Source organism: Haemorhous mexicanus, chromosome 32, assembly GCF_027477595.1.
Source record: "Haemorhous mexicanus isolate bHaeMex1 chromosome 32, bHaeMex1.pri, whole genome shotgun sequence".
Lineage (NCBI taxonomy): Eukaryota > Metazoa > Chordata > Aves > Passeriformes > Fringillidae > Haemorhous > Haemorhous mexicanus.
This window is the reverse complement of record NC_082372.1, coordinates 1,200,293-1,227,137: the sequence shown is the minus strand read 5'-3', so window position 1 is coordinate 1,227,137 and position 26,845 is coordinate 1,200,293. Positions and strand designations below refer to the sequence as shown.

At 54.1% G+C, this 26,845-nt stretch overlaps 2 protein-coding genes and 1 pseudogene across 7 annotated transcripts; all 3 read left to right on the top strand.

Annotated features, from left to right (window-relative positions):
* Window positions 1-1,008: 1,008 nt before the first annotated feature.
* On the top strand, window positions 1,009-16,241 carry LOC132340445 (uncharacterized; annotated as a pseudogene).
* On the top strand, window positions 14,491-23,172 carry LOC132340597 (zinc finger protein 572-like). 4 transcript variants are annotated; one of them, XM_059871675.1, is made up of 4 exons: window positions 14,601-16,332; window positions 18,144-18,242; window positions 21,203-21,435; window positions 21,940-23,172. In XM_059871675.1, exons 2-4 carry the CDS (start codon window positions 18,203-18,205, stop codon window positions 22,297-22,299), a joined length of 633 nt encoding a protein of 210 aa, XP_059727658.1. In that variant the 5' UTR covers window positions 14,601-16,332; window positions 18,144-18,202; the 3' UTR covers window positions 22,300-23,172. The 4 variants fall into 4 exon arrangements, with proteins under 4 accessions (XP_059727660.1, XP_059727658.1, XP_059727656.1 ...); XM_059871677.1 differs by lacking the exons at window positions 14,601-16,332; window positions 18,144-18,242 and adding an exon at window positions 14,491-14,584; XM_059871673.1 differs by having other exon boundaries at window positions 14,601-18,242.
* Window positions 23,173-24,670: 1,498 nt separating this feature from the next.
* Window positions 24,671-26,639, top strand: LOC132340574 (uncharacterized). 3 transcript variants are annotated; one of them, XR_009489896.1, is made up of 3 exons: window positions 24,671-24,798; window positions 25,176-25,400; window positions 25,493-26,639. XR_009489896.1 is itself a non-coding variant. In XM_059871646.1 (2 exons), exons 1-2 carry the CDS (start codon window positions 24,908-24,910, stop codon window positions 25,911-25,913), a joined length of 909 nt encoding a protein of 302 aa, XP_059727629.1. In that variant the 5' UTR covers window positions 24,676-24,907; the 3' UTR covers window positions 25,914-26,639. The 3 variants fall into 3 exon arrangements, 1 of the variants encoding a protein (XP_059727629.1); XR_009489895.1 differs by having other exon boundaries at window positions 24,671-25,400; XM_059871646.1 differs by having other exon boundaries at window positions 24,676-25,400; window positions 25,498-26,639.
* The last annotated feature ends 206 nt before the right edge of the window (window positions 26,640-26,845 follow it).

The following is a 26,845-nucleotide window of genomic DNA, read 5'->3' as shown; positions in this document are numbered from 1 at the left end:
TTTTCCAACTATCCCCTCCTCCTCCCGTCCATTCCGGGCTCCCCCCTTCGCACCCTTTTCCCCCTTCTCCCCCCCTGTCCCACCGCCTCCCGCCCTCCCGCTCACCCGAGAGCTCCGCGCCCGCAGCCGGGGGGGCTCCCAGCACCACCAGTGCCACCAGTCCGGCCCCAGCTGCCGCCCCTCGCCCCACGGCCAGCGCCGGGCAGGGGCCGCAGCCCCGAAGCAGCCGCGCTGCGCTGGGAGCATCAGTCCGGAGCGGGGCGGGCTCGGCAGCGCCGCGCGCTCTCATTGGCTCCCGCCACTGCTGGGGAGCCGAGCTCACAGGCTCTGCCACACAACTGATGAGTCATCAATGCCCCGCGCTCTCATTGGCTGCAGCGCGTTCCAGCTGTGTTGTGATTGGCTGAGGGGTTCCCGGGACGCTGCAGCCCCGGGGGCGGCTTTTCCAGGGAGGGGGAGCCTTGGGGCGCTGGGCAGGTGGGAGCTCAGGTGAGCCCAGAAATGTGTGCCCAGGTGCGCGGGATCTCCGGGGTGCCCGTGGCGAGCGGTGACGCTGGCCCGATGCCAGGCACCCCCAGAGCCGCTCTGTCCCTGCCCCCCGCAGCCGCACAGCGACAGAAAATGGAACCGAGGGTTCCTCCGCGGGAACAAGAACCGGGAGAGATCCCTCGGCAAATCCGGCACGGGCACAACAGACCCGGCCTGGGAACACGGAGGGAATTTATTACCAACCAAATCACAGCAGCACAAGGAGAGGGCAAAGAAATCTCTCCAACACCTTCCCCCACCCAACGGGGATCACCCGGATCGGGGGTCACCAGGGCTCTGCCCAACGGGGGTCACTGGGGATCATCCAGCGCGGATCCTCCCATGGGGGATGGAGCTGGAGCAGCGCACAAAGCTCCTCCCACACTCGGGACACTCGCAGGGCCTCTCCCTGATGTGGAAGTGCTGGTGAGTGAGGATCTATGAATTCCACCTGAAGCTCTTCTGACATTCCAAGCACTCATGGAGCCGTTCCCCAGTGTGGATCTTGTGGTGCTTGCTGAGGTCAGAGGTCCCACTGAAGCTCTTCCCACATTCCCACTCCCCAGCGTGGATGTTCTGGTGTTCCATCAGGGCGGAGCTGTGGCTGAAACCCTTCCCACATTCCAAGCACTTGTGTGGCTTCTCCCTGTCATGAGGGTTCTCCACCAGCTCTGAGCTCCGGCTGGATCTCCGGACACCTTCCTGGCTCAGGAGGGTGTAGGCGAGACGGAGGTAGCACGGTCGGGACGGACGGAGATGAGAGATCTCTGAAGCCAGGTCGTGGAACTTGCGGTTTATTGCAAAGGGCGTGGGTGCAGGGCCCTGCTGGGAGCTGCCAGCTGCAGCTCGGAGCAGGCCCGAGAGAAGAGAGAGGATGAGAGGGTAATAACGTAAAAGGCAAGAGCTAAGAGCATAGAAAAGTAAGTAAGAGCAAGAGAGCAAGAGTAAGAGTAAGAGTGCAAGAGTAAAAGCAAGAGCGCGAAGTTCCCGTTACAATACAATAAATCATCTTCTGTGTTGGATATTCTGATTGTCACTAACCAATCTAGTACAGCATACAAATCCTATAGCATTTACATACAGCCTATAAGAATCACTACATTACCATACTATGCTACATTTTAAACCCTAAAAACTACTCTTCAGACCCCTTCTGCCAAGCTGGCAGGGTCTGCTCGGACCCTTGGACCTGCCTGCTTGCAGAGGGTCTTGTTTCATCCAAAGGGGATTACCTTCAGCCGGCCACACCTTTGTTTTCCTGTTGTTCATTAACTAAGGGATCTCAAAGCTTGCTTTCATTTCAATCTCGCTTATAGTTTCTATATTCTCAAAATCTTTTGCCAGGCAATCATATTTGTAAGGCTTTCCTGTTTCATCCTCCCCAACAGGGGGGGCTCTTTCCTCCCTGCAGCTCCCTGGGCTGGGTTTGCAGCCCCTCCACATGAGGGATCTCTGAGGTTTTTCCTCCTCCTCCATCTGGCCACAGCTTGGCAATGACAGATCCTGGTGTGGGGGAAACCAAGGTGGGAGCGCCTTGGAGTAGAGGCTCCCCCTGGCCAAGTCCATCTCTAGAAGTCAGCAGGGGTCTTGTGTCCATGAAAATCTCCACAATGTCAAGATTCAGCCCAAAAATCTGTCCCAGGAGTTCCCTATCGCTGACCTCTCCACTTTTGGGGTTCCAGAGTTTTCCTTTCCTTGGGATGATGGGGGTCCAACGGCTCCAACGGTTCCCTTTTCTCCAGCATCCTGCTTAGGGATGTTCCAGGGGCTTTTGGGGGTCCATGGGGGGTTCATGGGATACTCTGAGATCCCAGGAGTCCCAGGGGTCCCTCCTCTCCAGGCTCCCCCCTTTCCAGCCAGCCGGGGTCCCCCAGCTCTGGGATCGCCCCTCTCTGCTCTCCCCACTCTGGGGGTCCCAGGGGTTCCCCTCCTCTGCTCTCCCAGGGGTCCCCAAGACCAATGTCCTCCCCTGCCCATACTGGGCAATGGCCACATGGACCCCCAAAGATCCCCCCAAGGAGCTCAGCCTTGGGGTCCTGCAAGATCCAAACCTACACACACACAGAAAAAAAACCTCCCAGGGAAACCAGATGATATTTGGGGCTCAATTCCACAAGCTGCAAGCTCCAAACACACCCCAATAAAAAACCCTCTCAGCCACACTCCGATGGATTTGGGACGAGCTCCCCCTCCCCGCTCACCTGCAGGACGAGGTGGGGGCGATGGTCCCGTGGCTGCCGCCACAGGGGAAACTGGAACCTCCTGTTCGTGCCCCTGCTCCACCTCTTCCTACTCCTCCTTTTCCTCTCCCCCTCCTCCTCCTCCTTTCTAATCCCTCCTCCTCCCCAGTTCCTGCCATCTGTGTATTTAGAGTGGAGACCCTTGCTTGTTTTTAGAACTAGAACAAAGATCCCCGATGGAACAAGGCTTGCTGCTTTTAGTCAGAAGTATCAGTGACTAAAGGTCACGTTTCCTTTGGTTTGGTGCCGTCCTTGTTCCTCCTCAGTGTTCAGGCTGGGCTATGGGGTGTCCTTGTGTGCTGCATTTTCCGAGTTCCTCTGGCATCCTTTGGGCAATAGGCTGTGCCCTGGGAGGGATCTTTGTGCTCCTCTGTGACACAGGAGAACCTTCCAGGCGGTTTCTGCGTGAGCTGCTGCTGTGGTGTCACAGGAGCAGTGCCACGTCCCCGTGGTGTTCCCGTTGCTGTGGGACACAGCAGAGGCCTCAGTGCCCAGAGTGGCTCTGGGCTCGCTGCAGGAGGATCCTCCTGCCCGAGGCATTCTCAGCAGCCAGCCCAGCCCTGACGGGTGTCCTTCAGTGCTCACAGGGCTACAGGCTGCAGACGTGTGCAGCGCAGCCAAAATGATCCAGCACGTGGCTGCTGCAGTTTGCACTCTGTACTCGGTGGCTTATTCGGGGTATTTTCTAACCCACTTGGCACGTAAGTCGAGGCTTTCCCTCGCTGCAGCATCTGTGGCTTTGGGCTTGCTGTGTGCTTTCTGTTCTTCCTCTGGAGCTGAGCTGACTTTGGAACCAAATTGCCATGAAGACACCATTGCTTTGGGAGAGCGCCTGCCAGCAGCTGCAGCTGAAAAAGGGGGTGTCCGCAGCCAGGGGGGCGTGCACAGCACTTGCAAAGAGCCCTGGGGGGTTCTGTTCCCTCAGGCAGGGAGTCTGTGCCAGCAGAGCCTGGAACTCCCTCCGTTTGCTGCTCCGGCCAAGAACTGACCCAGCCCAGTATTTTGTGCTGTTCTCTTGCTTGCTGTGGGAAGGGACTGTGGCTCCTGCAGGGATGCTGTGAGAGCAAAATGCTCTCTTGGGGTTGCCTTGCTCTGTGGCATTTCCAACCACAGGCAGTTTTCATCCTAACAGCATCTGGTTCATGTTCCCTCTCCCATTTCAGGGCACTTCTTCTGTGGATCCCAAGCAGCTCCTCCTTCGGTGAGTGGGAAAGGAACCTTTGGTGTTTGGAATTGTGCAGCAAGTGGTGAGCTTGGCATGTGGCAGCTGAGTGCCAGCCTGGGAGGCTGAAGGAAAGTTCCTGTCAGTGTCTGAGCAGCAGCAGCATCAAAGGGATCCCAGTCAGTTTTCTCCTTTTCTGCTGAAGAGCTTTTGAAGAGCTGCAGGTCTGGCTTTGCAGGCGGAGGATTGCTGGTTGGCTTTAGCCATGGTGGAATGTTGAATTCCCAGCAATAAGTGGCAATGTCGACTTTAGCCCATTGTTAGTTGGAACAGCTCCAAACCCAATTTCTGCTTAGTGCAGCTGGATGTGCAGCTGAGGATAAATAAGGTGAGAACTGAGGTAGAACTTCCCATCCCTCACACTGCCGTCTGTCCACAGGGCACAAAAGTAGCACCAGCACCTCCTGGGGCTCGCTCTGCTTCCAAAGAGGAGGCCAAAGAGGAGGAAGACAGCAGTGAGCTTCCCACTGTTCTGGGGGACGATGGTGAACTTCCCTCAGAGCCAGGAGGTGACAGTGAGCTTCCTGCTGTTCTGGGAGATGAGGGCGAACATCCCGCGGTCTGGGAATGCAACGGCGAGGCTCCCACACAGGAGGACAAGGACAGTGGACATCTCCTCCCCCTGGTGTGCAACCAAAATGACCAAGCTCCCACAGTGTGGGATGAGGACAGAGGACATCTCCCGTCCTGGGATGAGGATGGTGGATGTCCCCTGGTGTGGGACGAGGATGGCCAAGCTCCCGAGGCATGGGATGAGGATGTCGGAGATCTCCCGGTGTGGAATGAGTATGGAGGACATCCTGTGTCTTGGGAAGAGAAGGATGAACATCTCCCAGCATGGGAAGTGGACAGCGAACATCCCCTGACTTGGAAAGATGATGGAGAACCTGCAGAGTTTTGGGAAGAGGATGGAGAACCTCCCTCTGCTTGGGAAGAGGACACCGAACCTCCCTCCTCTGTGGGATCCTGGGCTGAGCATTCTGACAGCAGCACAGCCCTGCAGCCAGAGGGGAGAGGGGAGTGGTGCCTGATGCAGCTGAGTACGTCTGCTCTGTCCCTGGGTGCCCGAGCAGGGCGCTGTGTGTGTGTCTCGGCATCAGCTGCACCCAGGGTTGCTCTGCAGCTGAATGTCACCGAGCCATTTCTTGTCCTTCCCCAGCTGAGACCAAGGGGCTCACGGCCCCAGGGAGTGGGGCTGCGTTCTGGCTCTGCTGCAGGGCGGGCTCTCACTCTGGGAGGGAGCGTCTTCCACGTGGTTTCTTTCAGGGAACACCGTGAGCGAGGCGGAGCCTGCCAAGAAATACCTGGAGCTGGAGCAGATTGGCCAAGGGTAAGGGCACGGCAGCGACTTCTGCACAAGCAGGGCCAGGGGTTGTGCTGGGGCAGGATCAAGTGAGAAGTCAGGAGAGCTCCAAACACCTTCAGACACTGGGCTACCATCCTGCTGTCTCTCAGTCCTGATCAGAATTGATAACTGTGGTCAGGAGGTATCGTCAGAGGGCCCTGAGGCTGGCAGTGTCCTGCCTGCAGCACGGAGCAGGACCTGGAAGATCTTCTGTCCCTGGAACTGGATTGCCTAAAAGAGCAACTCACCATCTGATGACTGTCAGAAAGCAATTCTCAAGAAGATTTCTTTCAAATATTTTCCTTTGAAAAATATCCACGTGTCAGAATGATCGACCTAAAAGTTTAGAAACAGAAACCAGAGATGAACTAATAAGGGCTCTATTCTAGCACAGGTAGCAGACCCCATCCATTCAGTAACAGACACAGAGCTGATGCACTCAGGGGGAAAATGCATCACCTGCCTGATGGCAGGGCCCTTGTGGAGCCTGCAGGTCTTAGGCAGGACATGGAAAAGGATGAAATGCATTCTTTTCCAGTTCTTTAGACACCCATTTCCCCTCCGAGATTTTGAACTAAAGCAGTTCAGGGTGGACATTTGGGATTTGCTCCAGCCCAATTCCTTCGTGCTGGGTCTCAGTTTTCTCTTGCCCACCTTGCATGGCAGAGGGCTGGTGGCTGCTGTGCTGTTGTTGGAAGGGTCGATGATCCCAGGTGTTTGTGAAGGCTGCAGGCAGCAGAGATCTCCTGTCTGGGCTGGCTTTCACTGCCAGGGCTAAAGCGCTGCTTCTTTCTTCTCTGCTGTTTTGTCTCCAGGGCTTTTGGAACCGTTTACAAAGGACTGGACAGGGCCACTGGAGGAGAGGTCAGTGTCAACACGCCCAGCACACCTGGCAGCTCTCCAGGGCTTTCCCCTCTGCTGGGAGCTGTGGCTGCAGCTTTGGGGGCCAGCAGAGCTTTCCTGCCCAGGCTGCTCCTCTGAAGGCAGAGCAGTGTCAGCCTGCAGAGCACAGCTGGGACAGACTTGGTCCTTCTGAAGTGCCAAAGGAATGCAAGGAGGGCAGCGGTGTCTGTCAGAGCAGGACACGCTGGCTTGGTCTGCATATCTAAAAGTGTGAATGCATCAGCTGCTGGAGACTGAGGCCCAATTTATCTTCACCCCAGCCTCCGACAGGAACACTATTTAGCAGTATTTCCATCCTGCCTTTCATCTTCAAAGAGAGCCTCAAGGCCTGATTAGGGAGAGATCCTGCTTGGGCTCAATTTAGGGTTTTAGTCCTACTTCAGCTGTTCACAGAGAGAGGGAGAGAAATGAGAAGATGGATGTCCAGAGCAAAGCTCTCTCCCAAACCCTGCAGGTGTGTTTGGGTCTGGTTTCAGTGACAGCCTGTGACAGGGATCACCTGAGCAATGGATGTGTGTGTTTGCTTTCTTGTGCAATCCCAAACAGAGCAGTTGCATCTGAAATCATGACCAAATCCCATAGAACTGCTAAAGGATTCCTGGCTGTTTTGCTCTGTTTTCACAGAACCAGAATTACCTCCTGCTTTCAAAATGGGTTTGAATAATAATAATGAGAGTGTTGAGGCCATTTGAGCAGACTTTAGGTGCAGAGGATGTTGTTAGAGCTTTGAGGCTGACAGCTGAGGGACCATTTCTGCAGAGCTGGCAAGGCCAAATGTCTCTGGCCATGTGTCCTGTGAGCAGCCCCCAGCTGGCAGAGCAATGGGCTATGGGAATGGCACTTGCTGAGCTCTGGTGTCCCATCCCAAGGCAGTTTGGCACAGCCTGGCTCCGTCGCTCCAAACAGACTCGCTCCGTGTTTGCTGTGGCCTCCTGCCACAGACTCCTGCAGTTCAAGGGCTGCCATGTCCCTTCAGGTGGCCATAAAGAAAATGAGTCTCCGAGGGCAGAACAGGAAACGAGCTGTGAATGAGATCCTGCTCCTAAAGGACAAGAAGAACCCCAACATTGTCAACTCTTTGGACAGGTGAGTGTTTCAGCTCTTATCCCGTGCCCGGGCCCTGCGTTAACCTTTCCTGGCATCCCTAGTCTGTAGCCTGTTTTGAAAATGCCTGACCCAGCCACATCTTCCCCAAACAACAGCCTGGCAGTTCACTCCCTGCGTGTGCTTTTGTTGCTTTGGTTTGGTTTTTCCTTCAAGTTGACCCCGTTTGCTGTGTCTCCCAACAAGTGCTGATGAACCACAGCAGAAATTATTTCCCTTTGCTTCTTCTTCCCAGCCCTTTTCCATTGCTACAGATGCCAGGCAGACCAGGTTCTTGTTTCCAGAAATGCCTCATTTGCCCATTTTTCACTGGCCCTGCCTGTTTCTGAAGGGACTTTCTGAAAGGTTTTCTGACTGCTTTTGTCCCAAGTGCTGCACGGCCTCCTCCCCTGGATAGCCCTGGCAGTTGTGTTGCCTTGTTCTGGAGGGAATGGTGGAACTGAGGAGTTCAGAAGCTGAACCAGCTGGGGACAAGTGTTGTGGTTCCACATTGATCTGGGCTGTTGCTAACCTGCATTTTTCACCTGCTTGCCATCTAAGGCCTCTCCTTTCTCACAGGTGTCTCCTTCTCCTTTAGACTGTGCAGATTCCAAGGGCTGGGCAGCCGGGCAGGAATGTCTCTCCATCTGATTCTGTCCTCACTGACAAGTGACCTGGAAACAAAACTCCACTCCAGGCTTTTCCATGGGGGAATTGAGCGCTGCCCATTCATCTCCATGCCATTGTTTTCCTCTTCCAGCTTCCTTGTTGATGGAGAGCTGTGGCTGGTGATGGAATACATGGATGGAGGAACTTTGCAGGACGTTGTCAGACAGACACGCATGGCTGAAGGAGAGATGGCAGCTGTCAGTCGGGAGGTGAGGGATCCTGCTTGTCACTCCCATGGCTGGGACACGATGGTCCTTCCAAACAGGCATGAGAACAGGAGTGGCTCCATGCTCAGGGCTTTGTTTCTGTGCTGTTTTCATGAGCTGGAGAAGAAAGAGCCTCTGCAGTGAACAGCCTGCCAGCATCACTGCACTTCTACTCTGTTCTTGCTCTCTCTCCTGCTGTTGTGGTACTCTCTGTCTTTTTTTGATTTGATTTGCTGTTCTCAGCTTTGCCTTGCACCGTTTGCCTGGAGCTTGTGTGCACTGCACTCCTGGCCTGTCCCAGCAAAGCTGCTGCTGGCAGAATTCTGAACTGTCCTTTCTGGTGTGATATATTCTGGCCATTGGTTTTTACCCTGGTGTTTCTTGTTCTCTCTCAGTGTCTGCAGGGCCTGGATTTCCTCCATTCCAACCGGGTGATGCACAGGGATCTGAAGAGCTCCAACATCCTCCTGGGAATGGACGGCTCTGTCAGGCTGGGTGGGTGTTCCCGGCCAGGCACGGCGCTCCCGGGCTGCGGCTGTGGGGCTGCTTCCCAGTGAGGCCAGAGCCCCACAAGGGCTGCTGGGGGCACTGCCCGGGCCCTGCTGCCAGCTGAGAGCGGCTGCCCCTGCAGAGAGCTCAGGAGAGGAGCAGGGTGCCAGCAGTGCCTTTGCTCTGGCTATGGCCCTTCCAGAGGGGCAGCAGTGGGAATCTAAAGCTCCAAGGGAATCAGTAAAAGCCACTGCATGAAAGCTGAGGGTTTCTGTAAGGGTCCAGTGCCATCTTTCCTTGGCTACAGCCCTGAGGACTTTTCCCGCTGACTTCACTACTGCATTCTCAGATGGAGAGTGGGGAATCTTTGTGCTTGGTTTCCTCATTCCAGCTGCCTTTGACAGGGTTTGTTTCTGTCCTCAGCTGATTTTGGCCTCTGTGCTCAGCTCAGCCCTGAGCAGGACCGGCGCAGCTCCATGGTGGGCACTGCTCACTGGATGGCCCCAGAAGTTGTGACCAGATCTCCTTATGGCCCCAAGGTGGACATCTGGGCCTTTGGCATTGTGACCATCGAGATGGTGGAAGGAGAACCTCCTTACTTCAGGGAAACAGGGGCCATGGTAAGAGGCAAATTCTCCAGTGGTTGCAGAGGCCTGTGAGCACAGGGGGGCCCTGCCCTGGGAGCAGCAGCTGGAGGTTTCTGCACATGGGAAGGGAATTCCCAGAGGACTCCAGCCTCAACACACATGAATATTCTGCAGTCTCCAGCAACAATTTGCTTTGGGATTTACGTTGTTGCAGCTCTTCTGGCTCTGAGGATGACATGGAAATGTGAAGCAAGTGCATCAGCCCTAATGTTACCCTGCAAGAAAAGCCCAAACCAACCCCACATCCCACCCCCAAACCCAACAAGATTTCTGCAGGAGCTTTTAAAGGAGGTTTTGCAAGATGATCTCCCCGCTGATTCTTCTCACTGGAAACTTGTTGAAAACCTGAAGTTGATGATTCAACATCCCTATAGTCTAACATATTTCTTTCCTAGTCCAAGCTACTTTCTCTGTGTCACCAAAGCTGAGCTTTCAGCATCACAAACCTCCTGTTTCTTGCCTGTCAGTTTCTGGGATGGGGCATCAGGAATGCATTCACTTGAGTGTCAGTGGCACTGCAGAGATGCACTTGATGTAAGAATCCTGTGAAATAACCCAGGCAGACCACACTGACTCTGGAAAACGGCCTGTACAGCTGGTGTCCACATTTGGAGAAGCAAAATGTGCTATTTCTGATGGAGGTTCCTACTAACAGAGTCAGCCAATGCAACTGGCTCTCAGGGCGAGATCATTTGGATGTTGCAGTGGCTGTGGCAGCCCCAGGGTTTGGGTTTTTTGGCAGGCACAGAAAAATGAGCTGTGAGCAGCATCTCTGGCAGGGAGGAAAGTGCCCCTGGAGCGGGGCTGAGGACCCGGGGTGGATGTGAGCCCGTGTGGGTGTGAAGGAAGCTGGCAGAGCGCTGAGTTTGCTTTCCCTGCAGGCTCGCGCTCTGATCCGGCAGAACGGGACCCCGCAGCTGCAGGAGCCCCGGCGCCTGTCGGCTCTGCTGCGGGACTTCCTCGAGTGCAGCCTGGAGCCGGACGAGGAGCGGCGCTGGGCTGCCCAGGAGCTGCTGCAGGTGAATGCCAAGGGCTGCAGGGCAAGCAGCAGCGCGAGGGAGGGGTTTTCTTGTGGGGCCCCCTCCGACAGTCTCCAGCCTCGCTGTTTTCCACACGCAGAGCGAGCAGAATCCTCGCCTGCTTTGGCCTGGCAGGCTCCTTTCGAGGCCAGCTGGGCCTGGTGCCCCACAGCGAGCAGGGACATCTTCAACAGGTCAGGGGGCTCCGAGCCCTGCCCGACCTGAGCTTGGAGGTTTCCAGGGAGGAGGCACCTCCCACACTTCTGGGCACCTTCTGTCAGTGTTCCCCCACTCTCCTGGTTAAAAAATTCTCCCTTAGATCTAATCTGAGCCTGCTTCCCTCTCTTGAGTTTTAAACCATTTCCCTTTGTCCTGCTGCAAGACAGCCTGTGAGGAACTTGACTCTGGGAAGTAACAGTTCATTTCTTTCTTTTTTATCCTTTGGGCAGCACCCATTTTTGTCATCAGCCAAGCCTCTCTCCAGCCTGACCCCTCTGATCACTGCAGCGAAGCAACTGAGGGAGCAGCGGAGGAGATGAAGCACTTGAGGGAGCTTCTTGTTACAGTAGTTATGACAATTAGTTAGTTATGGTAGTTAGCACTGCTAGTTAGTTATGGTAGTTAGCTCTGGTAGTTAGTTATGGTAGTTAGCTCTGGTAGTTAGTTATGACAGTTAGCACTGATAGTTGGTTACGGTAGTTAGCACTGATATTTAGTTATGGTAGTTAGGACAGCTAGTTAGTTATGGTAGTTAGGACAGCCTGTTTGTTATGACAACTTTTGGAATAAAAACTCTCTCAAACCTCGACTCCCTTGACGTGTCCTTCCTTCTCCCGCTGTGCCTCAGCTGCCCGGAGCCATGTGAGGGGAGAGCGGGCCCAGCCCGGCCCAGAGCTGAGCCCCAGCAGAGCCCTGGCAGAGCCCAGAGCAGCCTCGGCACCTGCAGAGTCAGCCTGGAAGGAGGCGCTTGGAGCCTTCGGGGCTGCACCCGGCTCTGGGTTACAAACTGTGTGTGCTGGAAAATGCCAGCGGCTCTGCAGGAGGGCAGAAGGGGCCCGGGGAAGGCCCAAGTGCTCCGTGCAAGGGAAAAACCTGCCCTGGCTTTGGTGTAAATAACTAGGCAGTGTTGGCTTTTGCTATTATGTATGGACTTGTGCAAATTATTCTTAATCACAATGAGTTTGATATGGTACAGTTTGTAATCACCTTTCACTGCTTTTGCTATAGTATAATTTGTCAGGTTCTTGTGGCCAATGCCCTGGCCCCTGTGCAGCTCGTATCCTCAGAACATCATTTATGGATGATATTTTAGTTTGTGGACAGTGTGAAAAACTGACATTATAGTTTTGGCTTTTGCAAACTATTAAAGTGGATGCCATGTGTTGTGCATTGTAATTTTAACTTTTGCAGAAGTAGCTGTAGTTGTGAAATAATAGCTAATGCTTTTATGTTTGTAACTAACTGACAATAATGAGAATGACTCAGAGATATTTGTGAAATAGTTAATGCTGGTTTAAAGGACTTGTGGAAATAGCTAAAGTTGTCTGCCTGGTCAGATAACATTTAAGGAAGGGATGTGATGAGGGTCCCTGCCACTGACCCTTCCGCTGTCAGTAACTGTCACCTGCTGCAAGCACAGAACAGGGGGCCCTTGTGAGGGAGTGACACACAACCCTCAAAACAACAACCCACGATTCCTGCACGTACTCTAAAAAGGCAGGTTGGGGGTCAGACCAACCTAAAGAATTCCTGGAACATGTAAAGGAGTTCAAAGAAATGTTTGAATGTGTATAATTTGAACAATACAATGGAAAAACTAGACAAGAAGAATTGCTGTGGTTAACCATTGTGCCTCTGGCCATCGCCAAGCACCCAGTGCTGTTACTGAGTTGTTCCTTATTTTTCCTTATTAAACTTTGAAAAATTCTAAAGAATGAGGCTCCTTTCTCACTTTGTCCCCAAGGTGCTCACCCCTTGCTCTTCCCCCAAGCCAAGATTTGTCAATCCTACACCTTGTCTAGGTAGAGCTGGAGAAGGCTGTGAGGAAAAGGAAAATGCACCTGTGGGGAGGCCCATGGGAGTCTCAAGCTCCCAGCTGTGGAGGACTGGTCCCAAATAAGAGGAATAGATTTCAAGGTTATGGTCATAAGCTTGCTTCTCCCATAGATCTTTGCAGGCACATGCTAATTTATGTAAACTTATGTTACCCCATTGGCCTGTTGGCCTAGTTACCCAAGTATAACCCCTGTTACCCATCTCTGGTTAGTCCCTAGAATGTTCTCCTCTCTGTCCCTCCATTTGCCCTGGTTTACTGCATTCCTCTGCCCCTGTTTCCCTGTTAGCTGACCCGACCCTTAACCCCTCCTTTGCCCCATTTTCCCCATATCCATTGGACCCTGACCCTCAGCTCCACCCTCACTACCCCATATAAAAACCCCCTGTGCCCTCAGCTTGCACCCTGTTTTTGTCCCTGGACCCTGTTCAGCTGTGGACCCTGTTCCTGTACCAATAAACCCAGTTTGCTGGAGATCACACACAGACCCACCCTGCCTGCTGTGTCAGCTTTATAAAGCAGCCGTGAGCTTCGGGCTCCTGAGTGCCGGACGCTCCAAGGGCCTCGGCAGCGCCAGGACGCTCCAGACTGGGACAGCCAGGCAGGTGAGGAGGAAGTCACTGCCCCTATCCCCTCCCTCCTGCTTCATCTCCCAGCCCAGCATTGCTGCAGGACAGCCTCACTACCAATGCCATCCTGCCAGGGATGGACTGGGGGGATCTCCTTCCCCTTCCCTCTGGCATGGAGGCAAATCCCATCTTCTCCTTCTCTGCCCTCCTTCCTCTCCTCATTCTCTCCTTCAACCATCCACATTCCTTTCCCATCTCCTTCCTCCCTTGTTCCTTCTTCTTCCTTCCTCTCCTTCTGCCTTTTCCTTTTCCCTTCTCCCTGTCTCTTCCTCTCCTTGTCCTTCCTCCCCCAGGCACTGAGCTCCTGATGGAGACTAGGGAGAAAAAATCCCTGCCACAGAACCTCGTGGAAGAGGCCATTTGGAACGGCTCCACGGTGCAGGAATCCAACGGGGATGAAAAGCTCCAGAGATCCCACACAAGGAGGGGCTGCAAACCCAGCCCGGGGAGCTGTGAGGATGTAAAATCCTCCCTGTGCTGGGGAATGTGAGAAGAGCTTCAGACAGAGCTCAGCCTATTCCTGGCACCTCCAAAGACAGCGGTGCAGGATGCAGAGATCCCCCTGCAGGTCCATGGGGATGCAGAGATCCCCGTGCAGGTCCATGGGGCTGCAGAGATCCCCCTGCAGGTCCATGGGGATGCAGAGATCCCCCTGCAGCCCCTGGAGAGGCCGCGCTCGAGCACGGGGATGCCTGAGAGGAGGCTGTGACCCCGTGGCCAGAGGGGCCCCGCTGGAGCAGCCTGTCCTGGCAGGACTGACCCACGCTGCAGCAGCTGGAGGGGGGCTGTGCCCCATGGGATGGACTCAGGCTGGAGAAGTTCCTGGAGAAGTCTCCGGTGGGAGAGAGCTCAGGGTGCAGCAGGGGAACGACTCCTGTCCCCGAGCAGAGGGAGAAGCCCCGGGGGATGAACTGAGCATGGCTCCATTCCCTGTCTCCGGCACTGCCGGGGTAGGAGGTGCAGCTGGAAGGAGGGAGGCGGGGGGAAAGCTGGATTTAAGGGTCTTCATTGAATTCTCATTATCCTGCTCTGAGCTTTTGGAGTTTTCTGACAGAAATCTCTCCCCTCCCCCACTTACCCACAGGGGTTTTGGGCAGCTTTCCCTTCTTGGGGGAAATCAAAGCGATGCACTGATGCTCCTAATTAGGGGTAGGAAAAGTGAGGCTCCAGGGCTCCCGCTGAGCCGGAGCCACCGAAGCGGCAGTGCCGTGGGAAAGCCGGGTCGGGAGCTGCGGAGAAGTTTGTTTGTTTTTTCAGCTCCATCCCCCTCGGGCCCGGGCCCATTCCAGGGCTGCTCCTCAGCTCCGGCTTCGCCCTCACGCAGCCCGGGGGGCCCTGAGAGCGCGGGGCGGGGCTGTGCCATGTGCAGAGCCCGCCCCTGGCTGCGATTGGCCGGTTGTGCCGTCAGTCGCGGTTCTGGCGCGGTGATTGGTGGGAGGGGGCGGAGCAGGGCCCCGGTGCCGGCCTGAGGGCGGCCGTGGCTGCGCAGCGGCGCCATTGGCGGAGCGGGCCCGGGAGCGGCGGCGGAGCTCGGAGGCGTCCGGAGCGCAGGTGGGAGCCGCGCTGGGTTGTGCGGGGGCTCGGGGCTCGCTGCGGGTCTCGGGGGCGGCAGGGGGCTCAGGCGGGTTGGTTGTGCCGTGTCCGGCCCGTGTTGCCCCTGGGCTGAGGGCGCTGCGGGAGCGGCTGCCCGCGGTCTCCTTCCCGCCGCTGCCTCGGCAGGAGCCGCTGCCGGAGCGGCGCTGGCTCGGCCCGGTTCCTGTGGCTGGGACAGAGGGGGCTGCCCCGCCGCCGGGGCTGTGCGGGGAAATTCACGTCGGCGGAGGTTTCTGTGCCCGGAGGAGGCAGAGGAGTCCTGTAAAAGTGACTTTATTGCTGAGCAGAGGGAGAGGCCGTGGGGCATTTGCCGTGCGGTCTCTGCCATTGTTGGAGTTCGCAGCCTCCTTTTTATTCTCATTTTCCCGGCCTTATTTCCCTCTCCCTGTGCCCTCTGGCTGAGGTACTTGGAAGGTTCAGACTTCCCGATCCGCCTGCTGCATGTCCTCGTTAATGTGCACCCCCACTTTTGTTTAACATCCGATATTTTCGGGCTCTGTTAAGTCCTTGTTCTTCTCGAAGTTCAGGAATCTAGCGGGACTTTGAGCAGGTGTCCGTGTAAATTAGTAACATATTCTGAAACTGATGGTTTCTCCCGTTACTTCCTTATCTACAAGTCCCTGGCCCTATCTCCAAACAGATTCACTCATTGACTCTGCTTTTTCTTCCTGGGTCCTCTTTGGTTTTGGGATTATTCTCAGTGCCCTCCTTCCCTGTCCTTCTGTAGGCGTTTCTGGATCAGGAGGCCTGGCTGCCACCTGCATCCCCTGGCTCACCTGCTGAATGAGCTGCACTCTCTACGTATGGAGCATGGTAAAAAGATGAGAGTTACTGTAGCACATCAGAGGAGAAACTGCATTCGTTTAACCCACGGTCTGCCAGGGAGCCACAAAACTGTGTCCCATTCCCATCCTTTCCACGTTTGGACCAATACATCAGCTGCTTTTTTGTTTCCGTTGGGTTTTTTTTTCCCACTTTCCTTTGTCATCTATTTGCCAACAGCAGTTTGAGTCATTTAATTTTCCAGAAACCCCTCTTTTTTCCGCTAAAAGATAATCTGATGCCATCCCCTGGTGAAATGTTGTGTTCCTCATTTCAGTGGATTGGTCAGCAGGAAGGTCAGGAGCTGGAGCTGTCTGGTTGGTTATTATTTTGAGGACAGCTTGTAACCTAATGATGCCATTGAAATGAGAAATGGGTTCTGTGGCTCCTGATTTGAATTGGTTCAGGTTCCCAGGGGCTGGTCCATGTTGTTGTAGGATTTGTTCTGGTGGCTGTTGCTGTTTTCCCCATTTTTGGGCACTCCCTCAGGAGCCAGGACTGCATCAATTGACTGCTTTTCTGTAAATTAAACATCACATTCTTGGATTCCTAACTGATTTTCCTAAATAACCGAAAAACACAAAAGACCCCCACCAAATCCAAAAATAAACTGATCTAATACACTCTATATAACACAGACAGTGACAGCAGGTGTTGCAGTGGGCAGAGGGATGATTCACCCCCAGCTTTTTTAAGTGTAGTTTTCAGAACATTCTGCTTTTGCTGTTTCCCTTTGCAGCTTCACCCGTTTCTGTTGCAGAGTCAGATCTCCTCACCGCGGGCTCTGCCTTGAGCTGTGCAAATTCCATCTGTGCAAGCAGGCAGAGCTTGGGGTGAGGGGCAGAGGGAATCAGCCCAGTTCCTGCTCCAGGCAAGAGACCCAGGTGGGTTGTCCACACTTTGCCCTGCAGTGTTAATTTGCGTTTCTAAAGCCCCTCTCCAGGCTGCCTGGAATGAAGCTTCTCTTCCAGAGCAGCCATCCCATGACTCACATGTTTTATTTTGGTTTTGGGATTGTTTGTTTCTTTAAACAATATTTAAACAACTTATTAACTGTTTATGAATTAAATGGTCACCTTTAAAGCTCTTGTAGTTTTTCAGAATGCAGCCTAAAGGTGAACATCGAAAAACCCAGACCAAAACTTGATTCTCACACTTCTGTCCCAAACCTACCTGACAATATAAAGTGGGATTATTATGAAAAATTATTCTCGTGTTTTAATCTTGTCACTGAAACTGCAGGAAAAACAAAAACTCTCCAAGAATATCTTTATTGTTAGAGAGTCGAGGCATTACTTGGTTCTGGCAAAGATGTGCAAAAGAAATAATTTCATCCACACATAGCCCGGGTGTGCAGAGAAAATCATTCCATGACATGTAAATTTTACTAGATTTTTTCCTAAACTTTCTACAGCCTGAACCAATCTAAATCCACTGGTTTAATGTTCATTGCTTCCAAGTTGTGTAGTTTTTAGTATCTGGTTTCCTATTGGACCTGGATTTCTTCCCCTCGGATGTTAATTAGGTGCACACTCCTGGATTTCCTTCTCAGCCTTTTCCAGACCAGGTGTCTCCAGCTCTGCCGGGGGCAGTGTCTGGGGTAGCTGTTGGTTGCTCTTTGCTGCTGGGCATTGATGTTTTGTTGCTGGTCCTTATCTCTGTGGTTATCTTTTTGGCTGTTCCCAGTCTGTTGAGATGTTAAACTCATCTCCCTTGAGTGGTGTAACATCCCTTAAAAAAAAACTTTAAAATTTCTTTCCCCAAGGCAACGGCAAACCTTTGAGTAGGGAAACCTTTCTGAGCAGGGAAATAAGATTTAGAAGAAATAAACTTGGTATATTTTGCAACGATCCAGTCCCAGGCAGCCCAGTGTGTGAGCGTACCTGAGCCCCAGAGTGGAATTGTGCCCTTGTGTTCCCCAGCAGCTGTGGCGAGTGCAGGCCCAGAGAGCACTGAAGCTGCAGCAGTGCTAGCAAGGCTTGGCCCCAGTGGCTGGAGATGCCAGAGGAGGGTGGGCAGGCAGAGGATTTCAGCAGAGGATCTGTGGGCAGGCCCAGGGGCTGGCCCGCTGTGGAGCCCTGGCTGCTGCTGCGTTGCCTTCAGGGCAGGCTCAGTGGGGCCTCCCATCCTCCTGCTGCAGGCAGGAAGTGCAAATCTCCGGGGCTTCAGGGAGGCTGAGGGGTCCCCCGTGTTCAGCTGTGCTGGTGGCTGTTTCTGGCCTCAGGGCCACTTGGCATGGGCCACGGCACTTGGCCACCAGTGGTGCTGCTTTGCACTCCTTAGGCAGGAGCCGATGTCCTGGGTGGGTGTTGGGAACAGCAAAGTCCCAAGGCAGGGTCAGTGCCAGTCCAGCTTCCTGTGGGAGAGATTTCACAGGGACAGGATCCTGGCCACAGCCTGGGGCTGCCCACACTCCTGGGTTCACTTCAGCATAGGCCTTGCCAGACATCTGACACAGTGGTACAACAGAACTAACCTCTGTATCACCTTTTATAATATTAATTTGCATTCCCAATTTAGTGTCTAAATCCCTTCCCAGTAAATTATAATCACAATTAGGAGCAAATAAAAATTAATGCATTTCAAACTCATCCCACACATCTGCCAATAGTGGTTCAATAAAACACTCCTCCTCATTTTCCCCAATTCTCCCATTAATATTCAAAGACTTTTTTTTGCATTTTCCCCCCCATAGGTCTAAGATTGAGAGTGGATTGAGAGACCCCTGTGTCCATCAGGAAAGGCCTCTTCTCAATGCAGACCCAGCCTGAATGTTCTCAAGGGCTCCAGTGTGGTGGGTCCCTGGTGTGATGGGAGCTGTGACACCCATGCCAAGCCATGTCCATCAAGGGGTGGACTTGCTCGTCCTGAGGGTGCTGCTGTCTCTGCTTGCTGTGTCCTTGTGCCCCGCAGCTGGAGCCCTGACTCCTTGCCAGGGGCAGTTTGGGTGGGCTCTCCCCTGCTGAGGAGGGCAATGCCTCTGCCAGGTGCTTGTGGCCGAGCCCATCCCCTGGGTGCTGGGGCCCTCTTGGGCCCTGGGGTTGATCCCTCAAGAGCTGTAGGAACTCTGCCCTGGCCCTTGCCTTCAGCTTGGCCTTTTTCTGCTCCCTTCTTGCATTTCCCTGCTGTGCCTTTGTGCCCAAGTGCTGCAGGTCCTTCTTGTGCCACTCCTGCAGCCCCCCTCAGTGCCTTTGCGTGCTCATCCTCTGACAGCTTCTGAGCTTTCTGCAAAGTCATTTGTTTTTCCAGTGACCCCAACCAAATCCTTAAAAGATAATCTCGATCCTTACACATATAATCCATATTTCCCAGATATTCCTTGCTCCCTGTGCTCAGGGTCCCCTCCCCAGCCCGTATCCCAGAGCCGGTCCCTGTCCTGCCGCAGTGTCCAAAGGTGCCCCCCCGGCGGGCAGGGCCGGCAGCTCCACGGGGCCGGGCACGGCCGGGGCGTCCCGCAGCCTCCTGGGGGCCGGGGGCCACTGCCGGCCCTGCCTGGGGCTGGTGGGGTCAGGCAGTGCCCGGCGCTGAGCCCCGGCTGCCCCACAGCCCCGGCCCGGCCCCGCAGCTCCCCACAGGCCCCCAGCCCGTGCTCCCGGTCCCGCACCTCTGCGCCCAGTGCTGCCTCTGCCCACCACAGAGAAACCCCCTGAAATCCTGACCTCCTTGTTTTCCTGTTCTGGAAACCGGGGATAGAAATGACCTGGATCAGCTAAAAAGTTTTGAGGCTAAGACCCTGCTGAAAAACATCCCAGTCCTCAGTATTTTTCTCTTCCTCTGATTTTGCATCATCCTTTTCCTTCCCACAGAGATTCCTCCTGCTGCTTTTTGCCTTATCCATATTGCTGCACACTCCCCTTCACCCAATCCCTTCCTAGCACACCAACACCATCCATCCCCTGTTGTCCAAATCCCTTCTCCACTTCCCTTATTGCCCCCCTGGGTATCCATGTCCTTAATTACCTCTGGGGGAATGTGCAAACTGCCTCAACATTCTCCCAAGGGACCTTTCAGAGATATTTTGGGATCATCATCCCTTTGGCCAGGACCCCTTCCCAGCTTTCCCTTTTCTACCCTCCATGGGTGCCCTGCCATGTTCACTCCCGGAAGATCCCACTGCACTCACTGATGAGATTTTCAGAGCTCTCTCCCTGCTGACTCTTCAGAGCCCCCCTGATGTGTCACTCGTCTGTCTCCTGGTCACTCTCGGGTACCCAATCAATCCCCGGTGCCGCTGCCACCCAAGGGAGCCGATCCCCCAAACTGGGTGAGGCACCTTCAGCTGCACTCACTGCCAGCTGCTTGGGATGGTGGAAGGAATTCTGGACGAGCTCCAAGGTGTGTGGAAAAATTGACATCACCAGAGGTTTCTGTCCACAAAGCAGCCAGAGGAGTCCTGTAAAAGTAATTACATTCCTAAAAAAAGGGAGATGCCATGAAACATTTTCCATGTGGTCTCTCCTATTGTTGAAGGACACAGCCTCCTTTTCATCCTAATTTTCCCAGCCACATCTCCCTCTCCCCATTGGGTGGAGTACTTGAGAGCTACAAACATCCCAATCCACCTACTGCATACCCCCTTGATAGGGTTCCCACTTTTGTATAGCAAACGATATTCATGGCTCATTGTTGTTCTTCTCGAAGTTCATGAATTTGGCATGACCTTGGCTCAGCAGCAGTGTCATCAGTTAATAACATTTTCTGAAACTGATGGCTTCTCCTGTTGCTTCCTTTTGTACCTGGCCCTATCTTTAATCAGATTCACAGCATCTGTTTGTAAAGACACTTTCCTCTTGTTCCTTTCATGGGGGTCCCTCGTTTGTGGGACATCCCCCCTGGAGCAGGGTGTCCCCCTTGCAGCAGCCCCAGCCCTCAGGCAGTGCTCACACAATCAGAGTGTGTGGCACTCATGACCCAGCAGTGTCCAGGCAGACCCGCAGCTCCCAGCGTTCCCCACCTGCAGCGTCATCGCCCCAGCGCCCCCCACACGAGGGGAATTTGGGGAGGTGGGAGTGGGGCAGCGCCAAGGCCGGGCCCCCCCGCGCTGTCCTGGCGGGAGCGGCTGCAGTGGGGACCGAGTGCGGGCGGAAGCGGCCGAGAGCCCAGCGCTGCCCCAGCCCGACCTGCCCCAGCTCCATCCCTGCCCCTGCGGTGGGATGCCGTGGGTTTGGGGGGAAGGGGGAGCCAGCAGTGAGTGCTGGGCCTGGGGCAGGAGGAGGAGTGAAGGAGAAGCAGGGTTGAGGAACAAAATGGTCAAACGCTGCACGTGGGAGGAAAAGGTGGGATTGTGCTGGAGAAGGAGGAATAGCAGGAGGAAGAGGAGTGTGAGCAAGAGCAGAGACACAGGAGGAGGAGGAGCAGAAACAGGAGGTTTCACCCCTCCCTGTGTCTGCAACCTCCCTCCTGCCCCAGGCGTGTTTCTCCCCCCAACATGCAGCAGGTGACCAGGGAGGGGGATCCATGATTTTCACAGGGGTGAATCTTGATGTTTCTGAGCTTTTGTGGGTTAAATGTTGGTGCTTTGGTTTTTTGTTGGGGCTGAATCTTTATATTTTGGAAGGGGTTTTTGCTGAATCATGATGTTTGGAGAGTTTTTGATCTGTGTCTTTATGTTTGGAGAATTTTTGGACTCAATCTTAGTATTTTGGTGGTTCTTACAGACACAAGATTCCCAATGACTTCATGAGATAAAGGGGAGAAGGAGTCCAAGGCATTCTCCTCTTGTTTTTTCCCCAAACCAGGATTTTTCATTCCTAGGGAATGTCTGGATGGAGGAGGAGGAAAAGCCCTGGAGATCTCGCACGAGGAGGGGCTGCAAACCCAGCCCAGGGAGCTGCGGGGAGGAAAGAGCCCCCCTGAGCCAGGAAGGTGTCTCGAGATCCAGCCGGAGCTCAGAGCTGGTGGAGAAGCCTCATGGCAGGGAGAAGCCACACAAGTGCTTGGAATGTGAGAAGGGTTTCAGCCAGAGCTTGCACCTGATCCAGCACCAGGTGATCCACACTGGGGAACAGCCCTATGAGTGTGAGGAGTGTGGGAAATGTTTCAGCTGGAGCTCCAGCCTGATCCAGCACCAGGTGATCCACTCTGGGGAATGACCCTTTAAATGTGGAGAGTGTGGGAAGAGTTTCAGCCAGAGCTCCAGTCTGACTCAACACCAGAGGATCCACACTGGGGAAAAGCCCTTTGAGTGTGGGGAATGTGGGAAGAGCTTCAGCCAGAGGGGCCACCTGATGCAGCACCAGGTAATCCACACCGGGGAGCAGCCCTACAAGTGTGGGGAATGTGGGATGGGCTTCAACCAGAAGGGGAGCCTGATGCAAAACCAGAGAATCCATACTGGGGAAAAGCCCTATGAGTGTGGGGAATGTGGGAAGAGCTTTAGATACAACTCTGGCCTGAGGAAACATGAGAGGATCCACACTGGGGAAAAGCCCTACAAGTGTGGGCAATGTGGGAAGAGCTTCAGAGGAAGCTCAGCCCTGATTCGGCACCAGGTGATCCACACGGGGGAACGGCCCTACACCTGCTTGGAATGTGGGAAGAGCTACGGGTGGCACTCTGACCTGAGAAAACACCAGCGCACCCACACCGGGGAGAAGCCCTACGAGTGTCCTGAGTGTGGGAAGAGGTTTCCAAGGAGCTCCGATCTCTGCAAACACGAGCGGATTCACACAGAGGAGAGGCCCTTCCGCTGCTCCGACTGCGGGAAGGGCTTCAAGCTAAACTCCCAGCTCACCATGCACCGACGCATCCACACTGGGGAGAGGCCCTACAAATGTCCTGAGTGTGGGATGAGATTCTCCTCAAGCTCAACACCAACACCAACGGAGGCGCCACTAAGGGAAGCCCTGTGAGTGCCCCGAGTGCGGGAAGAGCTTCGTGCGCTGCTCCAGCTCCATCCCCCATGTGAGGATCCGCGTTGGATGATCCGCAGTGACCCCCGTTGGGCAGAGCCCTCGTGATCCGTGGTCCTGGTGATCCAAGTTGGAAGGCATCTGGCTGGGGCCTCCACATCTTCCTGGTTCCCTGAGGGCACCTAGATAAACCCAGTGGCAGGAACATCCATCAGGAGGCAGGTCAGCAATGGGATTTCTTTGGGGAGAGCAGATTTGTCGACTTTCAACCCCATAAAATCTTTAGCATTCAATCCTGTCTTCTGGTGACATCAAGGAGTACTGAATGGTCTTGGAGGTACATTCTGGGTTGACTATATGATGCTTGTATCCCCAGTTGTCTTGTTGTTTTTATGCTGAATAATAGGTTTTGCACCTTTTAGACTTGTCCTGAGAGTGAAGGAGGAGAGAAGCAGTGCACAGTTTGTTTTTAGACACTGCACTCACTCCTCCACATTCCTGCTCCTGCAGTGTGTTGCCTGCAGATGGACAGACAGCAGGACAGAGCTCTCCTTTGCTTTTAGTTAGTTTTAGCTAGCTGAGGCAAAGAAGTTCCCTGGACTGTGGGGTTTTTTCCACTTTTCTTTGGACCTGTTTAAACCTGCTCTGGCCTGAACACCAGCAGAGCACCGGCAGCTCTCACCTGTGGCTCACCGGGCCGGGCCTGGGCTGCGGCATTTCCAGCACCGGAGGGACTGATAAGAGGCTGAGTGAGCTGAGCTACAGCCCGTGGAGGGACTTTGTGAGTTTGTCTGTCTTTTAGAATGGCAAGAGGATTTATTGTTTAATATTGTTTAGGTTTTATTGTTTAATAAATAGTTTTCTCCACCTTTCTCCAAGGAGGTATTTTATTTTTCCTGAACCAGTTGTGGGAGTGCTCGATTGAATCTGCTTTTGAGAGGAACCCCTTCGGAAGTTCTCTCCCAAATTTGCTCTGAACCAGGACAAGGTCTTTTCCAACTTCAGGGATTCCACGACTTTGATTTCCTATTGCCAAGGGTGTCTTCTACAGCCAAATGGTGTAAAACTGGGGAAAAGACCAAGATTTTGGAGACAGTGGGATAGAAACTCCACCAAAAAAAAGGTTCTTGACTTCTACCCAAGCACATGGATCCTCAGCCAGCACGGACACGGAAATCCTTTTCTTTGGCCTTGATTTTGTTTTCATTTTCTCTTTATTGCTTTAAAATATTCAATATTGAGGTAAAAATAGACACTGAACTAAGACATAGGTGTGGTCATAGTAGGACACAGACATGGAGAGTGAAATGGGGACACATGGACATAAATGGGGATGGGGCCATTTGTGGGGACATGGGTGGACACAGGCATGGATGGAGATGTGGGGGACAATGACAGGGATGGAAACATGGTGGGGAGACAGCCGTGGGTGAGGACATGGTGGGACATGGGCAGTGACACGTGGGGACATGGCCATGGTCGGTTCCATGGGGGGAACTTTCAGGGGATGTGGGGGATGCTGGGTTTGAGGGAGTTGAGGGTTCCTGGGAGGCACTTGGGGCTTGCTGAGGCCTTTGGGGGCCCCAGGCCGAGCGGCTCCGGCTGCGCTGGGAGACCCTGGGGGAGGTTCTGGGGCAGCTGCTCAAGGACCCCCTGACCTGGAGCCCCAGCCAGGCATTGGGCTCCTGGAAGGGGATGAACGTCCTTGTCCCCAGGAGGGAAATCCCAGCACCCCCAGGGTGTCAGGGGCAGCTGAGGGGCCACAACAGGGAGGGGAAAGCCAGAGAGAGCTGTCACACTCCTAAGCTACACCCCAAAAGTCCCAAAACTCACGGATTCCTCCCAGGAAAAAGCTGCCAGGAGCTGCCAGAATTGAGGGAAAGGGGGGATGTGACCCCCAGGCGGAGCAGGAGGGGCCTGGATCCCCCAAAACCGAGCACAGGGGTGTGGGGTGGGGCTGGAGGGACAATGTGGAAGGGGTGGAAGAGCAGAGGAAAAGAGGACTCAGAGCGGGAGAAGGGGATGGGACCCCCAAATTGAGTTGGGAGGGGTCTTTGGGTTGGAGGAATGATAAGTGAGGGGAGGGAAAGGTAGGGATGGAACAGAAAAAAAGGTGGTTCCATGGGGATCCTTTTGTGTCCCCATCACTTGATCCCTGGAGTGATTCCCTGGGGCTCTGGGGGGGAATGGATCTGCACTGGGTGGGTCCTCAAGCCCCCTGCCCATCCCTGGGGGGCTCATGGGGGGTTCCCTCCACCCAGAAGTTGATCGTGCTGTGACTGTGGGGGAGAGGTGGGTGGGACAAGGGGGTCTGGGGTAGGCAGGGAGGAGGAGCAGGAGGAGGAGGAGCAGGAGGAGGGAGAGAGGAGGATTTGGAAAAGGAGGAACAGGAAGAGGAAGAGGAAGAGCTGCAGCAGAACCACAGGGTTTTCCCGCCCACCCGCTGAGTCTGCAGCTCTCCTGGCCCTGGCAGCCTCGACCCCCCCCCAGATCTCACAGGTGAGTGGGGAGGGGGAGCTCACCCCAAATCCATCGGGGGATCTCTGGGAGGGTTTGTTTGCAGGAGAGGGGATGTTTGGATCTTGCAGGGCCCCAGGGGTGAGAACAGATGCCCCTTTGGAGAATTATGGAGGGTTCCTGTGGCAATCTCTGTACTGGCTGGGGAGGTGGTACCAGTTGGGGGTGGACATTGGCATCAGAATGGGGAGAGCAGCAAGAGCCAATCCCAGAGCTGGGGGATCCCAGCAGCCTGGAGGAGTGGGGGAGGCTGGAGATGAGCAGGGTCTGGGCCTGCCCGGCGGTGGACAGGGCGGTTACTTCTGGAGCTGGACTTGGGCAGCGGGACCAAGGGTCTCAGCTGTTGTTTTTCCCCCAAGCCAGGATTTGTCAATCCCAAACTTTGTCTGGATGGAGGTGGAGGAGGCTGCAAGGAAAAGGAAGAATGGTGTGGGACACTGAGGCAGCTGAGGAGGAAGTCACTGCCCCTTTCCTCCTCTCCTCTGCTCCACCTATCAGCCCAGCATTTCCTGTGCCTGCAGGACAAGGCCATCCTGCCAGGGATGAATTGGTGGGATCTCCTTCCCCTTCCCTGTGGCACAATGGTAAGTCCCATCCTGTCCTTGTCCACCCTCCTTCCTCTTCTCATTCTGTCCTTCTTCCTTCCTCACTCCTTCCTCTCCTTTTCTTTCCTTAGCCCAGGCACTGAGCTGCAGACGGAGACCAGGGAGAGCAAATCCCTGCTGCAGAACCTCATGGAGGAGGCTGTTTGGAGCAGCTCCATGGCACAGGAATCCAGTGGGGAGGAAAAGCCCTGGAGATCCCACACAAGGAGGGGCTGCAAACCCCCTGGAGATGTAAAGAGGAAAGATGCCCCCTGTGCCAGGAAGGCAGCTGGAGATCCATTTGGAACTCAGAGGTGGTGGAGAGGACTCATGGCAGGCAGAAGCCCCACAAGTGCTTGGGATGTGGGAAGGGCTTCAGCCAGAGCTCTGGAGCTCATACCTGATCCAGGTGATCCCCACAGGGAACTGGCCCTACAAGTGTGGGGAGTGTGGGAAGGGCTTTGGGTGGAGCTCCAACCTCATCAGTCACCGCATCCAGGAGAGGACCTATGAGTGTCCCGAGTGTAGGAGGTGGTTTCTGAGCAGCTCCGATCTCATCATCATGAATCAAGGGATCAGCTGGAAATGTATTTACAATAATTGAAAACTGTGGATGAGTTGAGGGGCTAGCTGGGAATATAATTGAGATAGTAGAAGATTACATATTTTAGTTAAGATTTAAAATTAGTTAAGAAGCTAAGTTAGCTAGCAAAAATCACATACCTTAGTGAAAGAGTAACAAATATATTAGAAAGTAAAGCCAGGAGTGACAGAGATAGATGTAGCAATTGTGAAGGAGCAGAGACCATAGAAATACCTTGCCTTAAGAATAATCAAACAGTTTTATAATCACAGTCTAAAGAAGAATAATCACAGTCCAAACAGAGAGGCTTGGACTGTGACCAGCAGATCACAAAGTCCTGCAAACTGGCCATGGGTGAGGAGTTTACCATGAGGAAGACAGCTTTCTTCCTCCCATATGCCCACTCCCTTATTTCAAAATCCCACTGACCCAATTAAGGGAGGGCAATTGCGCAGCCATATTTGGTATTCAGCTGATTATAATACAAAGTGGGCAGGTAATGATTCTGTATTACGTCTCCTTAGAAACTGCCTGGATATGTAAAACCTTTTCTGTATAAACAGAGAGCAGGAGTCTGCCACTCCTTGCACATGCATTTGGAAATGATTCCTCATGTGTCCAGTGCTGAAATAAAACAGCCTTCTTTTGAATTTTAATTAGTTGCAGAGTTGTCTGTCCGTGCTTCAGTACATCAGCGGATTCACACAGAGGAGAGGCCCTTCCACTGCCCGGACTGTGGGAAGGGCTTCAAGCACAACTCCACCCTCGTCACCCACAGGCACATCCACACTGGGGAGAGGCCCAGTGAGTGTCCTGTGTGTGGGAAGAGATTCTCCAGAAGCTCTCACTTGAGCCAACACAA

Bases quoted from the DNA above. Each gene is read 5' to 3' on its own strand.
- LOC132340597 (XM_059871675.1), top strand. From the start codon at position 18,203: ATGCAGACCCAGCCTGAATGTTCTCAAGGGCTCCAGTGTG. The intron at 18,243-21,202 runs GTGGGTCCCTGG...TTTCATTCCTAG, and splicing joins TTCTCAAGGGCTCCAGTGTG to GGAATGTCTGGATGGAGGAG. The intron at 21,436-21,939 runs GTGATCCACACT...ATTCGGCACCAG, and splicing joins TGCACCTGATCCAGCACCAG to GTGATCCACACGGGGGAACG.
- LOC132340574 (XM_059871646.1), top strand. From the start codon at position 24,908: ATGCCCCTTTGGAGAATTATGGAGGGTTCCTGTGGCAATCTCTGTACT. The intron at 25,401-25,497 runs GTAAGTCCCATC...TCCTTAGCCCAG, and splicing joins CCCTTCCCTGTGGCACAATG to GCACTGAGCTGCAGACGGAG.